General features: G+C 42.7%; 1 protein-coding gene across 6 annotated transcripts in view; it reads left to right on the top strand.

The window, feature by feature from the left end:
- NRXN3 (neurexin 3) overlaps window positions 1–17,371 on the top strand; it is a 1,255,286-nt gene that overhangs the window by 378,371 nt on the left and 859,544 nt on the right. For all 6 annotated transcript variants that reach the window (XM_040975217.1, XM_040975215.1, XM_040975219.1 and 3 more), the window contains 2 exons: window positions 6,445–6,883; window positions 9,312–9,695. In XM_040975217.1, the coding sequence (XP_040831151.1) occupies window positions 6,445–6,883; window positions 9,312–9,695 (823 nt within the window). The remainder of the gene's footprint in view (window positions 1–6,444; window positions 6,884–9,311; window positions 9,696–17,371) is intronic.

Below are 17,371 nucleotides of genomic sequence, written 5' to 3'. Positions count from 1 at the left end.
GCTCCTCTGCTGACTCAAATCAGTGCAGTGGTACTCACTGGCCAAGTCTTGAGCCTAAGAATGATTTGGTCTCCTAAGCTAACCTAGTGCCTTATTGAAATTGTTTCCTCAAAACACCCCTGGAAGATGAAAGATGCTTCAAAACAAGAAAACGTGTAGGCCAGGTGGTAAGCTCCTATCCCCTAAGAGAACAAACAGTGTCATGAGGCCCTCTGGGCCATGCAACACACATGTCCATATTTTCCCATTTCTTCTACTTCTATGACTATCCTGCATAAGGCTGTGGCATTTATAGCCAAGCACGCAGAGGCATGCTTTCAGGAAGTTGAGGGCAGAGTCGTCTGTGATGAAGAAAGTAGGAGGAAGGAAGATAAGTCTATGAATGGGGCTGTCTCTAACACCTAGATTCTTAGTACTCAATTGCCACGAAAGAGTTTAATATAAAAAGTGCATGCTAGTCTCTTTGTTCCAACCAAGATGAGTGGCTTTGGCAATGATATCATTTCAGCATCTGAAGATAGCAGATGTAGTCCCACATATCACATAGTAGGGATCAGCCAGCATGCTCCGAGTGGAATGCAACATCTAATTCAGGGAATGCATGTGCATGGATTAAAGGTTTGCCAATCCAGGCATAGTTTTTCTTCTTTTTTTTAAATTTAAAAGTTTGTAGTTAAAAGGTGTGCTTATTACAGACACTCGTGGGCCAGGAACAGGGATGGAGTGGGTCAGGAGGGGAGCGCAGGTGAGCAGCGTGTTTCCACCTTTCCCTGCTGTGTCTGTGGAGGAAGAATGTGCCGCTCTGAGCTAGACAGTCTTTTGTGTGCATCTGGGTGTGTTCTTCACCTTTGCACAAGGGTCAACAACAAAGATGGTCAACCATGCAACATGTGCTCCAAGGCTGGGTCATATGTCTATGGGTTCTGTTCCCCAAGATTGGGGTTCCTGTTGGTCTGAGGCAATCATGAGAGTCAAGCATCTCACTCCTGGCCAGGCCTCCCTACAAGGTCTGCCTTCTGCCCTGGCTCTAATGTGCACTGGCGGGCATAACTATCTATCCTGGGGAGATATTCCAGGTCCCTGTGCCTGGCCCATCTGCAGTCCTGGTTCTCATGTGCACTGGTTGGTACAGTGATCTGACCTAGCCTGTCCCAGCCCCAGTTCTTGTGTGTGCTGCTGGATACTGCCACCTGGCTCAGGGCCAACTTTCAGGTCCTGCTAACTGGCCTACCTCCACAACCAGCTCTGTTTGTTTTTGTTTTTGTTTTCTGATTTTTGCAGAACACATAATGTAATCCACATTATGATCACTGTGTTTTAAAATTTTCTATCCCACAGTAGGTTCTCAATAGATGATTGCTTTTTTTTTTTTACCTGATTCCTGCTCTCACAGCTCACCTCATACTGGGTATTCCTCCTGTGTGTCTCCACATCAAAGATGGTGGGGAAACACTAATGTATTAGCTTTGAGACTTCATCTTAACCCTGAGCTTCTGTTTTCAACTGTTTTCACTGTCTGGTCCCATGTGCTTAAGCTACTAGTCCGAAGAGCAGTGTTCACAAGCCCATGGGTGGGATACTAAGAAGACCAGCCTGTCACTTTACATGACTCTCCTCCTCTGCTGTGTGATATCTTTCCCCATGGGGAGCCATTTCCACTTGGTCTTTAATTTTGCTCTTCATCAGGGTGACTTGTCAGCCAAGGCTACTTTCTGTCACTTGCTGCTACATCTCTTCCTAGTTCTGTCAGTCTGTCAGTCAGGGATGTTCATTTAGATGAGAGTGTGATTGGAGCAGAGAACACTGCAGCAGTTACTCATTTGCCTTAGGAGGACTTGCTGCCTCCATTCAATGGCATACTTGCCCAAGGCAGCAGCACACTTATGTGTAAGGGTTCATTGTAAAGGTGACTGTGCTCCTGGAAGTCTGGAATCTCCAAAGAGACATCTGCATCCTGTTAGGAGCAAAGCTCCTGTGTTTTGAAAGACCAGGAGGCAGACAGGAGATAGGGAGAACCTTGGAGTTTTTGAATTTACAGAAAGAAAACTACCTCCAAGACATGCTGTTTTATTACTGCCTGCATTGAAGTGATATGATCAGGACTTCCACGCCTATACATTATAAATTCCTGTCGCATGCTTTCTGTTTTGTGTCACTGCTAGCCCCTAATCATGCACATAGCTTTTGATTCCTTTACTATAAAAACCCCATGATTATTTCATTCGGGGTGTTTCTTGCTTATGGCAATAGGTTGCCCCTTGGACTAGACATTAAAATCATCTCACTCGCCTTGGAGTTTCACTCGGATTCATTGAACCTCAACACTTATGTATGACTCTGGTTATGCTTCTGTGCAGGTTGAACAGGGAAGGTGAGAATACCAGGAGTGGGACAATAAGATGTGCGCAATCGAGCCACAAGAACTGTGCACTCCTGTCCCTTTCCTCTTGATAGAAGAGCCTTTGAGAACTCCAGGGTCTGAAAATTCACATCAGAACCTCCAGGCTGCTGGGGATCAATATGCAGTTGTTTCTTCCTATTTTTATTTATTTTTTCGTGCTGGCAATTTAGAACATGTTCCAATATGATAGTATCCCATTTGATCTTAACAACAGCCATGGAAAATTTTTGTAGAATAGATGTTGAGACTCCAATCTTTGCACATGAACTCATGAAGTTTACCAAGGTTCAGTCTCCATTTATCTTAGTGGAAGCTGTACAAATAGACATGCAAGTTCAGTCACTGGATAGATTGAGAATTCACTTTGAAAGCTTTTGGAGAAAAGTCTGTCTGTCTGCAGTTTCTGGCCCTGGATTTTCCATTCTGTCTTATAGGAAGCCCACATTCTGGTTATTTACCTTCTGTTATAGGCTTCAGCTATTTTCACCTTCTCACCTAGAAGTTCTTTTTTTTTTTCCAAATCCTCAATCCTTTTAAAAGACTTTCTTCTTCTTCTTCTTTTTTTTTTCCTTTTATCCCTGGCCTCCTACAGAGATGCATGAGTTGTTTTTCCACTTCTTGTTCCGTAACCTAAGCCTTTATCTGTCTCTTGAAGATCAACTGTACTTAGTTGATCCCAATCAATAATTAACATTTACAAGGCACTCTCATCACAGGGTCACAGGCATTTTACGCAGGTGCATCAAAAGCCATTTTGGTTAAGACACAGAGATCTCACAAGCTGAGACACTCAGTTGGGGGTTAGAAAGGAGACATTGCCAGTTATTGAGCTTGTTTCTTTTCTAGCTTGCTCACTTGAGTGATTGCCTTAAGATTCCTTTGCAGGTGATTAATCCAGTAGAGCTAAAATGACAAATTCCGTTTTTAAGCTGGGCAGTTGAGCATGCCTGATTCTGCAGCTCATGGGAAAGACAAACCTCACAGGTGCTGGTATTGGGGCCTGTGCAATGGCAGGCCCCTGGACTTCGAAACCAATTGTCTGGGATTGCATTCTACTGTGCCACCAGCCAGCTGAGAGCCTGTGACTACTCTGTCCCCATAACTGCTCTCTGTGCCTATTGCTGCACCTATAAAATGAGGGACTGATTTCAGTTGTCTCCCATGGGTGTTGTCAGGAGGTAATGGGGATGGTGGATGTTAAGCACTCACTATGTTGCTGAGGAGTAGCTGCTCAATACATGTTAGCTTCATTCTCTTCAACGTTATTGACTGTGATAAGGTCCAATATCAAGGTTACATGTTAGTTGAGGCATTTTCAATACTTTGTCATGACTGTTTATCGCACTTGTAAAACTTATTAAAAGGCAAGTAATTCTGCTAGATTTCTGTGGTCACAGAGGAAACAAGGAAACCTGATCTGCAATTGAGTGTTATGAATTAAAGGATAGGTGCCAGAATAGTCCATCCAATTAACACACTTTCAGAGATAGAATGGGAGACTTAGAGCTCTGAAGGGTTGTTGTTTTCCTGAAACTAGAGGTGATAAGGCAACCTTCTGAGAGCCGTACAAAGGATGAAAACAAGCTTAACAGTTACAACAACTGCCCTCCACATAGCTGAGCCTGGCCCGTACGGTGTGCCAATTCTAAGTGTATTTCATGTATTGGATCATTTCAGCCTTACAAAGTAGTTTACTCTTCAAATTTTAAAGGAGGAAATAAGTTTAGAGAAATTACTTTTTTAAGGTCACTCAGCTTGCAGTTGCTGAATAGGAGGTTAGAACCTGAACTTGTATCCTGACTTAGTATTATAGAGGAAGCATTGCGAAATGGTTGATGTAGTCATTGCTCAGATGTTGGTCTCTTTCCGTGTCATTTATTTGCTTCTGCTTATTGTCGTTGCATGGATGTGAGTCTGCTCAGAGCTCAGAGTGCCAGAAACCCTCACAGTGTACTATGTCTACATTCAGTTCTAAGAAAAAAAATTTTCTGAAATGGTAACTTTGGGAAATAAGATTCATTTTAGATTTTATAATGGCTTATACCAGATTTAGAAAGTCCTAATAGATTTTTTTTTTAAAACTGGCATCTTCATCTCCCTGTCTTCTCTGTTTAGGATGCAGAACATGACAAAGAAGAAGTGGAAAGGTAGAGGCTGACAATTTTCCTTGCAAAAAAATAACATCTGGTACAATGTTATCTATAAAATTAGGCTCACAACTAAATTAAAGTACCCAATTGTCTGATAAAATTAGGTTTTCAGAATGTCTCATTCTGCCTCAATACAGAAGACATACAAGATGCAAAACAAAACAAAAGCTGCAGCCCTCCTTTCAACCAACTCTTAACAAAAATTCTTCAAATTAAAAAGCAAAATTATGTTATGAAACCAGCACAGCAGCCTAGTGGCTAAAGTCCTCACCTTGCATGCGCCAGGATCCCATATGGGCACTGCTTTGTATCCAAGCTGCACCACTTCCCCTCCACTGTCCCTGGCCTGGGAAAGCAGTCAAGGATGACCCAAAACCTTGGGACCCTGCACCCAGGTGGAGACCCGGAAGCAGTTCCTGGCTTCTTGCTTTCAATTGGCTCAGCTCTGGCCATTGTGGCCTTGGGTAGTGAACCAGTAGATGGAAGATCTTTCTGTCTCTCCTTCTCTTTATAAATCTGACTTTCCAATAAAGATAAATAGTAAGTCAAATCTTTATAAAAGATTATCTTATTTGAATGGCTGAGATATAGAAGTAGAGTTCTGCTATCTGCAGATACACTCCGCAGATGTTCACACAGCCAGTATTGGGCTAGGGTAAAGGGAGAGTTAGAAACTCAATCCAGGTGCTTGAATGAAGATACCAAGAATTCAACTACACAAGACATCCGCTATTCAAGGGACCATGAGTGGGTGTTGCTGTCCAGCACAGAACCAATAATCACACACGGACTGCTGACAGATGGTCAATATCCAAAGTTAATTTATAGCAAAAGACTTAAAGACTGAGGCTTAAGGAATGAGGATCTGAACAAGGATGAGTTTACAAAGTGCACTACAAGAAGTCCCTCCCTTTGATCTGTTATCAAAGCTTACAGAGTCCCTGTACCCATATTTGTCCAAGTTCCATCTGTTTCAGGATCTTTGTCTCAGAGCCTTCTCACTGATTATAGCTGGCTATGGTTTTGCACTGGCAAGGTTTCCTATCCTTCTATAAGTTCCTGTCTTCTTACAAGTAGACAGGTGAAATTGGGGAATGGAACCAGGACTGAAACCCAATATGGCTTTCCAGGCTCCCAGATAGTACTTAAGCCACTAAACTATATGCCCATCCTAATTGTTTTAAAGTAATCTATCCATGTGATTAAAAACCTATGCATATACGTATTTTTCTTGCCTTGAATATTGATCCCACAAGTCTACCAGAGGTCAATTCTGTAGTTATTTTTCCTTCTGAAGATGCTTTGTGCATAAAAGAGAATATATGCATGTAACAAATCATATCCACCAAAATTCCAAAATTCCCTCCATACTTCCACAGTACACATTCTGTCTTCTTGCTGATTTCACTTAACAATAAGACCTGGAAAGATGTCAGGTGAATCTCAGAAGAAATGTAGTATTTTTGAGGGCTATATTGCATTCCATTTTAAAGCTATATCAGCTGTCATTGATGGTCTTTAGGCTATTTCTATTCTTTTAGTAATGAAGCCCAGTAAAAATCTTTATCTATAATAATAATATGGATCCATTCAACTCAGTACTGCTAGACTTTTTTGCCTGTAAGTTCATATTATATAATACAAGCCATTGCCCTGAAGGAGAGAGAGAAAAGGAACCTAACGTGAACTCTGAGGATTTTTTAAGAGCTTGTGTGCACCCGACACATCTCCTCAGCTGCTTTTGATGAGTGTCTCATGCTTCTCATATGTTGCTTCAAATTATTATGTCCTGAAGCTTCTTCTTTGGACCTTCATTCTGGATGTCCAGGGAGTGATGGATGAATACTTTTTGCAAGATTGATTCACATGGTACTTATGTTTGGCTTTTGACAGGTTGTGTATAAGAATAATGACATCCGTCTGGAGCTGTCTCGCTTGGCCCGGATTGGAGATACCAAGATGAAAATCTATGGTGAAGTGGTGTTCAAATGTGAGAATGTGGCCACACTGGACCCCATCAACTTTGAGACCCCAGAGGCTTACATCAGCTTACCCAAGTGGAACACCAAGCGTATGGGCTCCATCTCCTTTGATTTCCGCACCACTGAACCAAATGGCCTGATCCTCTTCACTCACGGAAAGCCCCAGGAGAGAAAGGATGCTCGGAGCCAAAAGAACACTAAAGTCGACTTCTTTGCCGTGGAACTTCTTGATGGCAACCTGTATTTGCTGCTTGATATGGGTTCAGGTACCATCAAGGTGAAAGCCACACAGAAGAAAGCCAATGACGGGGAATGGTACCATGTGGACATTCAGCGAGATGGCAGATCAGGTAGGAAGAAGCGTGTATGTGTGTGTGTGTGTGTGTGAGAGAGAGAGAGACAGAGAGAGACAGAGACAGAGAGAGAGAGAGAGGAAACCTGAGAGAGAGACTCTGACTTGTCATTGTCAGTGCTCCCTGGATGGGTATGTTTTAATTTTCACACTGGCATGCTTGCTATTTGAATATTCCATTTAGTGTTTGTTCTAAGTGTTTGTGTCTGAACAAGACTCCTGTCTCAGGGATGGCACATGTTCTGTTCATCTTCCCTGCCACTCCTTGCACAGTGGCTTCAGCAATAGCTCTAAGGAGCCAAGGAGGGTTTTATGAATGGTATTTTCCCTGCTGCCAGGGAAACTGTCACATCATTGGTGTGATGTTTTCCCCTCATTTTTCTTGTTTCCCTTGCCTCTTCTCATCATTATAGAAACCAGTTGTTGCATCACAGGTGCTCTGATTATAGTGTAGGATCAGTTTTACCATTCATGAGTTTATGCCACAAGACATTGTCCAATAATTGGCAAGGGTCATGCTGCAGGGAGAAATTAGAACAGGAAAAGGCATATTGATTTTTCCGGGTCATGTTTCATTCTAAAACCTTGTTTAATGTGAATGTCTGTATTTTAGTCTCCATTCCTCTTTATAACCTTTCATATTTGGTTTAAATGGCTTTGTTTATTTCTGAAGCCACAGATCAAACAAGCTAGCCTGAGGCAGTACATAGCCACTCTGGAATAGTAACAAAGAGAAGGAGAAACACAGATTGAGTTTGGGGCCTTCCTATTCTGCCCCTCAAGTTGCAGCTGTCTTACGTGAGGGAACTGAGACTCCAGACAAGAAGCCAAGTCTGACAAGTGGATGGCAACTTGGTAGCAGTAACGCCCTGCAAGAATAATAGAGGCATATTTTAAAAAGTTCTGGCAGGATGTTTAGGTATCTCCTACTCCAGACCTTTGAGTTTTGAGGTTCAGGGAAAATTGAGTTGTAAACCGGTTCAGAGACTGGCCTAGGCCAGGAAGACTTTAACATCAGAATCCTTCCTCCTAAGTTCCCAAGTCAGGCACTCAGTCACAATTCAAGAATCTCATTTGATGGTGTTCACTGCCCAACCCTTCCCCAGAGCTGCCCTTGTCCCCGACTTGCTGCTGCTCCCTCTGCTGTAGCCACACTCCCTCGTATTTGGGAACTTTGAAGGTGCCACTCTCTGTGCTTGCCTGGTCTTTCCCCTGCACTCGGCATCGCTGCCTCCTCTAACCCCTGCTTCGGTTTCAGCGAGAGCAACTTTCCGTGACACTATTAAAGTGTAACCCGAGGGCTTCTGCCACACTGTCTTCAAAGCACTCTGTTCATTAGACATCCTCCCCCCGCCCCGGGTTTTTTTTTTTTTTGAGGGAGGAGAGTTATTTGTTTATTATTTTCTGTCCCTCTCCCCTGGTACATCAGCTCAGAGAGGAGGGTTGTGGAGTTAATTTCTGCATCTGGAGCAATCTCTCAGGGAGTAGCAGTCAATGCATGCTTGTTCAGTGCAAGAAATAGTCAAGGGACAATTTATTCAAAGTACTGCCAGGTGGGCACTTAGCAGGGTGGGATTGATGCCACTTGAGAGTCCACATGCCAACCCAGAGAGTTCCACTTTGGATCTCAGCTCTGCTTTCCGTTTCAACCCCCTGCTAATGTGCACCATTGGTGTAGCGGGGGATGGCTCAAGAACTTGGGAGATCTGGACCTTGTGCCATGTTCCTGACCCCTGCCTAGCCCTGCTCCAACTGTGCTGTTCATTTGGAGAGTGAATCCTCGGATGGAGTAGCTCTGTCTGCCTGTATCTCTCACGTTCATTCTGGTGTGGTGCTCCCGCTTTCAGATAAAGTGAAAAGGAATACAATTTTAAAAAGAAATGTCAAGATACTTGCTGACAAGGCTCATAGTTAGTGCCCAATATAGAGGGTTTCAATGCAGGGCAGGAAAAAGCTGAGCGGGAACTTCCATCTTTGGAGGCTGAATAACCCAGGCAAATGTTTCCAGAGCTCATGTTCTCTCTCCGCCCTTTTGGAAACACCTGACGTCTATTACATCGTATAACCAACACACCAGGCTTCGAGTTCAATCAGTTCTCTAAAGCTAACAGTCTTTGTGGTACTGCTGGGAGACAAGCACAAACGGGACTGTTAGAGAAATGATAAACTGGGAGGGGGTGGACCTCTGGGATTTTCCCGAGTCCTGTTGGAGGTTAGATTGGTTTAGCTGACAGAGACTGGAGTCAAACAGCCCACAAGGTCCCTTCCACCATCCTGCAGCATTTCATTGCCCTGCTTACATCGTTCTACCCTGACTAGGTAATTCTGCTTTAAGAACGCACCTGTTGGGCTCTCTTCATTGAGTTGATCAGTCTCACCTGAGGTGCTGAGTCTTCAGCTCATTCTATGCTCCTCCCCCTACCCAGGTACTATATCCGTGAACAGCAGGCGCACTCCGTTTACCGCCAGTGGGGAGAGTGAGATCCTGGACCTAGAAGGAGACATGTACTTAGGCGGTCTGCCCGAGAACCGAGCTGGCCTCATCCTCCCCACCGAACTCTGGACCGCCATGCTCAACTATGGCTACGTGGGCTGTATCCGTGACCTCTTCATCGATGGGCGCAGCAAGAATATCCGGCAACTGGCAGAAATGCAGAATGCTGCGGGCGTGAAGTCTTCCTGTTCCCGGGTGAGCGCCAAGCAGTGTGACAGCTACCCCTGCAAGAACAATGCGGTGTGCAAGGACGGCTGGAACCGCTTCATCTGTGACTGCACTGGCACCGGCTACTGGGGAAGAACCTGCGAAAGGGGTAAGCCATGGAGGGTAGCATGCTGGGTTCTGAGTGGAGGTGAGATACTACAAGGATATTTCTGGACAGCCCCGGCTGTTATGTGGGCTTGCTTTCTTCTGAATAAGGATTCTTGACCTCACCCATGTCTAGAGAGTATCTCTTCTGGTTTAAAATTCTTGGATATATTTGCCTAGGATTGACCTGCTTTACGTAAAGGAAGCTTTAACAGTAAATATTTACCGTGGTTACAGTTCATTTTATTTATTGGTTTGTTTCTATTTAGATAGAGCAATAACCTACATTGTGTTTTCCCAGAGGGCTAGCCCGGTGGCTGTTTTCATTTATTCATTTAATACAGGACTTTTGAGTGGTTTCTATGTGGCTGGCTCTTAGGTCAGGGGTCAGGAAGACAGTGCTTAACAACACAGAGCTATCACTGCATTTGTGGAGCGGGCTAAGGGAGATGTTAAACTATTAAATTACAAAATGAGAACAGGGTGAATTTTTAAAAGATTTATTTTTATTGGAAAGGCACATATACAGAGAGGAGGAGAGAAGGAGAGGAAGATATTCCATCCGTTGATTCACTCCCCAAGCGGCCGCAACGGCCAGAGCTAGGCTGATTCGAAGCCAGAAGGCTGGAGCCTCTTTCAGGTCTCCCACACAGGTGCAGGGTCACAAGGCTTTGAGCCATCTTCGACTGCTTTTCCAGACCGCAAGCAGGGAGCTGGATGGGAAGCAGGCAGCCAGGATTAGAACCAGTGCCCATATGAGATCCCAGCATGTGTAAGGCAAGGACTTTAGCCACTAGGGTATTGCACTGGGGCCTAATAGTATGAATTTTGCAAAAGGCAGTATGATGCGTTGTTGAAGATCATGAATTTCTGGAGGAGACTAAATGAAAAAGCTGACCTTCGTTAAGGTACTCAATTTGGTTGAGACTTGATTTTCTCATTTGGGATATTGAGAAAATCAGGTATCTGCCTCACCAGGTGTCAGTGATTAAGTGAGCTGATAGATTCCTGCAATAGGGTAAGTGTTTAACATGTGTTAGTGATTGTTAGAGTGGTAACAATTTTCAGCAACATCATTAAGGGGAAGGTATAGAGATATTTGCCAGACCCTTATACATGAACTCAACATACTGGAAGATTCTGAGAAAGCTACTGCAAAAAGGAATCCTATGATTTCAGACTTGAGATATGAGACATTAGCTTTGCAAAGAACTATAAAAAAGTGCTACCCTAGACAGAAAGGGCAGCAGTACCAAGGAACAATGGTGAGACCATGGCCGAGTTGACAAATTGACCGAAGTACAGAATGGGCTGGAGGTTTTGCTTCTTGCTGAACCATAAAGGACTGGGGAGGAAGAAGAATGTAACAGGTGGCTGGAAGAGTGAAGGCTGACATTTCAGAGCAGGCCAGGGTGCTGGGTGGCAAGAGTACAAGTGCTAGCTTGCTTAGCACTTGTTACGAGTTAGCTTAGGCAAAAGGAAAGATCAAGGTTAACGAAGGGGCAACTCCACAGCGAGGCTATTGCAGCCTGTAAGGTAGACTTGTACTGTTTCCTATCGTTTAACACACAGTTACAGAATCAAGCTAGCTGTGAGCTGTTAGTCTCACTCATATGTCAGGGAAATTTCCATAAGTTAGGTTTTTGCAGAGGGGTGTTTCCTCAAGGCTCAAGGATTCTGCATCTCTAGTAGACATGGTTCCTGTCCTAAGAAGCTTATCGCTATTTAGAAGAGCTGTTGAGACATTTACACAAGAAGCTGTCACAAAAAATAACACAAGGCAGTGATGTGGTCTCCATTGGTGGCGCAGAGTAGCGGGAGATTAAGAGGGGGAAGGAGAAGCCACTGGAATCTTGTCCCAATGGCCAGAAAGTATCCAAGTATCAGAAATATTAGGGTGGGAAGAGCTCCTGGACCAGCCACAGAACAGGGACCTGATGACACTAGCAGGGTGTTTGCAATGCGTGTGGGTTTCTGCTTGTTTTGTTTTTTAGAATAACTTTGTTACTAGTTAAGGTATATTTCAAGAGAACTGCAAAACTCTATTACAGTCAAACCAGACACAGGATACTGGGTGATCTAGAGTAGGTGCTTCGTTGGATCCTAATGAATTTAAATCGACTTACTGAATTTTCAAGGCAGCAACAATCAGAATATGAGCTATGATGAGGCAGCCACATGGAACAGAGATAGGCCACATGGGGCTCGTCAGTGTGTCAGTTGTTTGGACTCCTTACAAATAACTTCATTGGGTAATCTACCCTGGTGCTTGTTTGTGCAAATGGAAAGATTATTTGACCTCAGATCTATGAAGCATTTTTTCGTGACCCAAGGTGTTAAAAATCTTCCTCTATCTATGCAGGAAATACTAAAAACAAAAGTCACTTCATACGTATCAGATCTTCCAAGGTCACTGACTTTGTGGTTGTTTGGTACACGGAGTACTGACTATGAACAACTCTGCAAGGTGTCTCTGAACTCACTTCTTCCAAGGGCAAATCAATGGGAGTTAATCCAAAATCTGCCAAGTACAACCAAAGTCACTGCACCTTTCACATTGTCACTCCTGACTGGTCATTAAAAGGCAGCTGATTGGGGATATATGAGGGACAATTATTCCTGGTACAGTGCAGTCAAGAGTCAGTCATCTATTCTGGCCAAATGAGAAGGAGCTTAGCAAATTGAAGACATTTGATCTATACATTGCTCAAATCCCAGAAGGTTCAAGTGATTGTTTTGTTCTCTTACTAATAGTTTTTCGCCCCTGCATTGTTCCTGACGCCATGTTCAGAATGCATCGGTGGAGTGTGAAAATCAAAGGATCTATTTGCTAGGAAAGAAAATAGAGCTTACCAGTGGCATTGTTGTTTTATTACTGAAACTGGTTTCTTTGTGGGATATCTTCATTTTTCATGGATGGAACATGTATTTATGGAGGATTTAGTATGTTTTAGGCACTGTGCTTGGTGCTGGATATACAAAGAAAGCAGACATAACCCTTTCTTTTGATCAAGGGTTGTATAGCCGTTCCTAGGACACAAAGAACAACTGGAGATAATTAAGGTGTGATAGATGTTGTGGCAGATGTCTGTAGTGAGACAAAAGGATGAGCGGATAAGAATGTTCGTTTCTTAGCAGGGGAGTAATAGCAAGAGGCTCCCATGTTTCTTAGATTTTCTTGAGCCTCTATTACGAACAAAACTGCCTATTCCTTTACTGTAGGCATGTCTAAGAAAGACGAACTGTTTTGCATCTTCTGCGTAAGGAATAGGATCCCTTTTGTACTGAAGAAGCCTACCCCTCTCACCACAACAATGTCAGCTAGATCATACCATCTCATTGCTAAACTGTTATAGAAATATTAACTTGATGTGTTAAGTTCATCATTTTTGTCAAATATAATAGGCCTGAGACAGTCCTGAAGGTTGAATGCCCCATGTATTCCAAACTATACTGCCCTAGGGCTTCAAAATGAATGGGTACATTGGTATTACCACAACAGGAATGAAAATGTTAGAATAAGGCACTTGTGTATGTGTGTATATATATGTATATAGAAACACAACTGATATTAAAAACTGACATGCAGAGGTCAGACGGGAGATCAAAACAGCCCAAGGTTCCAAGTGAAATGAGCAGAAACAGTAGTGAAAGGGACAACTCCAGCAATAGGGGCATCGGCAAGGGTGGCGACTTTCCGGGGATTCTCTAAAGCTTTAAGCCTCTTCAGTTGGAGAACAAATGACACCTGTAAAGAATTGCATATATATTAAGTAATGTTTGGGAAATAGCAAGAATTAGCAGGGGAAAATTGCACAGTGCTCAAACTACAACGATGATGTATTTGCTATTGTCTTACTGTGTCCCAGTCATACTTGGAAACACAGTTTCAATCACGCTATGGGAAGGGGCATGTTCCACTTTTTTTTTTTGGTAAATTTATTTATATCAAGTGAATCAATTTTATGTATTTCATGATGTAGATTTAGAAGCATAGTGATATTTTCCTCTGCCCTCCCTCCTGTCCACATTCCTTAACCTTCTCCTCTTTCCTCCTTTGTTTTTTGAAATTTTCACAATGGCATACTTTCATTTCACTTCTCTATCATGGGCTTAACATTCCATTAGGTAATAATTCCAACACATAGAAAATAGGAAAAAAAAAAACCCTATTCAAGAGTATACACAAAGGGTATAAACAATAAATCTCAAAATGTCAGTCTAGCTCATACAGATTTTTTTCTGCAATCTGTGTATTACCACAGATCAAGGAAAACACAGTATTAGTTGGACTTGTTTCACCTGCTTTTTCTATTGAACACTATATTGCAATCTGCAGTTTTCCTTCTGTGAATGTGGGAGTGTGTTTAAAATGTAACTGAACCATATCTTTAGCATTTCAAGTCATGAGTGCCCTGACTCTTAAGGCCAGATTTTGTAACAGATGCTCAGCCATGTGAAGCCATTTCATATTTTTCCATCCCATCCATTTTTACTTGGTCGATCATGCTGTTGCCGTAAGAAAATGTCTGTTGGGTCATGATCGTGGAAACTGAATGCTTTGGGGGATATTAATTTGCAAGAATCAAGAAAACACGATGGAAAAGACAAATCTGTTCCTCTTAGAGGCCCCCAGGATGCCATTTGTCTGACTGACCCACCTGCTGAAGCAGAGGATGCACATACCTGGAGTTCACTCTAGATATTTCTTTCTAACAGGAGAGAGAGTAGACAGCAGCCAGTTCCCCTTCATGCTCAGGAACTCCCCATTGAAAGCCTCCCTTGTTGCTAATTGTGTGCCCCAAAGACAAAAGCAGTCTCTGCTTAGAAAAGGTGAAAATACCACTTCTGCAAAAGGTTGGAGTATGCTGTTTGGTGTCACATGGAAGTCATGCTTTCATTAGAATGGCTAGGTTTGGGTTCCAGCACTGCTCTCAACTTTAGCTCCTTGCTAATGCATGTCCTAGGAGACCTAACGTGATGACTCAAGTAATTAGGTTCTCATCACACTCATGGTAAACCTACATTGATTGGCATGGCTGTTGTGGGTATTTTCGATAGAACTTCTGGGTGGAGAGTCTGTTTATGTGATTTTATTTCTTCCAAATAAAATAATTACTTAAAATACAGAGAACCCTGATGTTGCTGTACCTAATTCTTACTTCAGTAGGATTTGAAATCTAAGACATTAACATCACTTCAACTTGGATTAGCTATAGCATAGTTGAAGTTCATGACCATGATTTCTCAATCACTATGCTTTCCATTACCCTGACTAGGTCTTTTAATATCTATTTTTGAGTATAAGATCTTTGAGGAAAACCTTAAATATTAAAACTCTGTGTTTCCCCACTGTCTCTAGTGCTGTGTTGTGCAAATCCTATGTGGTTTTTATTAAAGGCTGGAGGACCCCAGAATTCAATGTCTTTCAAAATGCCCATGGCATTTGATGTCCTTGTTCAATGCCATGTTATAACGAGTCCTCTATATGTCAGTGACTCCCAGATTGGGACCTCTAGCCTGGAACTCTGCCTGAAATCCAAGATTTCTACATCTCTAGTTGTCTTCTTGATATCATTTGAGAGATGTCTTAGTCATATCACTGAAAAACAAATCTTGAGTTTCCCCTCCTTGCAGAAAGCTTGATTTCTTTACGTCTTTCTAATATCAGTATATGGCACTATCAGTATGCTTGGACATTTTCTCCTGAAGCATTAATTTACATCAGCAAGTCTTTTCACCTCCTTGTCTAAACCCTGCTTTGTGTTCCCACTCGTGTCTTAATCAAAGCACCCTGATCTCTTCTCTGGACAACTAGGTGGCAAGTAGTAAATGAATGTAAAAACCCAAATTCATGCAATGCTTTTTAAAGAGTATATTATTAAAAGTTCCCTCAGTTCAGCACAGTCCTACCTTATGTGTCAGTCAACCTTGAGCCAGAAAACTGTAGGAAATGACGTCATGAGGCATTCATTAATGTCAGCATTAACCGAGGGATTACATAAACAGGTATCTAGCTGCCCTCTATGGCAGGCTTTGTGAGCTAAGTCCACAGTATACATATTTGGAGAAAATACATGTCCTCCTTGAGCTCACAGACAAGAGGGGATAAAGGAGTAATCTGCACAGTGTGCAGATTGTTATGCAGCCTCCCGTGGGCAATGATTCAGGGCATAACCATGGGCAGGGGGTGGAGGCAGATATAGACAGCAATATATGAGCAACATGAAATACCATTGTGTAGTTGGGCCCATTTGCTGGGGTCTGTTTAGACCCACTGGGGAAGAACAGAAGCTCTGATTTCCTAAGCCAAATAAAATAATACTGGTTATTTTGCTGGTTCCAGTGCCATTGAGAATAATCTGCCTTTGCCAGTACCGTATCCCTGGGACACATACTAGTACTTTTTTTCAGATGCGTGCCCTTGAGGCAGTTACTTGGATCTCCTGGCCTCTCAGTTCTACAAGAATGAAATGAGTCAATTGAGTTTCCTAGTCTCATAGGGCTTTTCAGCTGCAAAACATGGTGATTCTCAAATGTCATCAACTTGGCAATGCCTACCCTTCTCCTTAGTACAGGGATGAAGGTGAGTGAGGGGCAGCACAAAACACAGAACCTGAAGAACTTCTTAGGTCAGGACATGGGGCTTAGTTGTATCAGCACTACAATGAAGCATTCACCTCTGAGAGATTTGATGTACTGAATATACTGCATCTCATGGTACATTAAGTTTCAATTGGTGAACTAACGAACAGCACCTTTGATTTCTTAAGCATTGAAAGGCTCTCATTTTGATCTATTTATCCAGTTTATATGGATAATGCATATATAAGAAAGACTTTTAAAGAAATACACAATTTATCAATATTATCATTGTGTCCCCATTATTTTTCTTGTTTGTGGTTGACTCATTTAAATGTGGTGACAAGCACAAAAGTACTCAAATTCAGCTTCTCTCTTCTGATTCTGCAACTTTTCTTGTCTACATGGATGAAGGATTGTGACCCCAGGAAAATGTCTCTAGACATGAGCCAGAACAATACAGTAAAATGGATTTTAGTTATTCTGGAACCTTGAGGCTCAGGGTCCTAGGTAGATTTGTGAACTCTGGGAATTTCAGGGTCAGCATTTTGGTGCAGCGTATGATGACTGCCTGTGAGCCACAGCACACCTGCAGTTGGCTATGACTCTGTCGGACGCAGGACATGATGCACATTGACATTGTGCCTGTGCACCATTAGAAAGGCATTTGCCAGAAGTGCCTCAACTGCTGACAGACACGTGGCCATTATAACACAATAAATTCAGATGCTGATAAATGATGAGGAACAAGTTCTTGTGAACGTAATGCATGGCAGTTATGCAGCCTTTTCTAGTGGTTCTGGTTTCATGTTCCTTTTCCAGGCAGATGAATCTTTGTTTGCTTTAGTTAGGATTAATGGGAAAGAAGAGTTAAGTAATGAACCCTCTTCAGTCTACTCTGGATATTATGATCCTTGTTTCTTACTTGAAGAAATGAAGAGTTGGTTCCCTCCAAAGTACCTCCTGATGCTACTTGCAGGGACTTTGAGTATGTAAGGGCATTGGTGGTATTGATCTTCATAAACATGTCATTCTGTTGTGATATCTAAAGAACATGGGACGTATATGCAGGGAGAAACATCTTGGAAGGCATCACAG

This window comes from Ochotona curzoniae, unplaced genomic scaffold (assembly GCF_017591425.1).
Source record: "Ochotona curzoniae isolate NIBS_2020 unplaced genomic scaffold, NIBS_Ocur_1.0 contig_2688, whole genome shotgun sequence".
NCBI lineage: Eukaryota > Metazoa > Chordata > Mammalia > Lagomorpha > Ochotonidae > Ochotona > Ochotona curzoniae.
The sequence above is the reverse complement of the archived record's forward strand: the minus strand, read 5'-3'. Positions and strand labels throughout refer to the sequence as shown.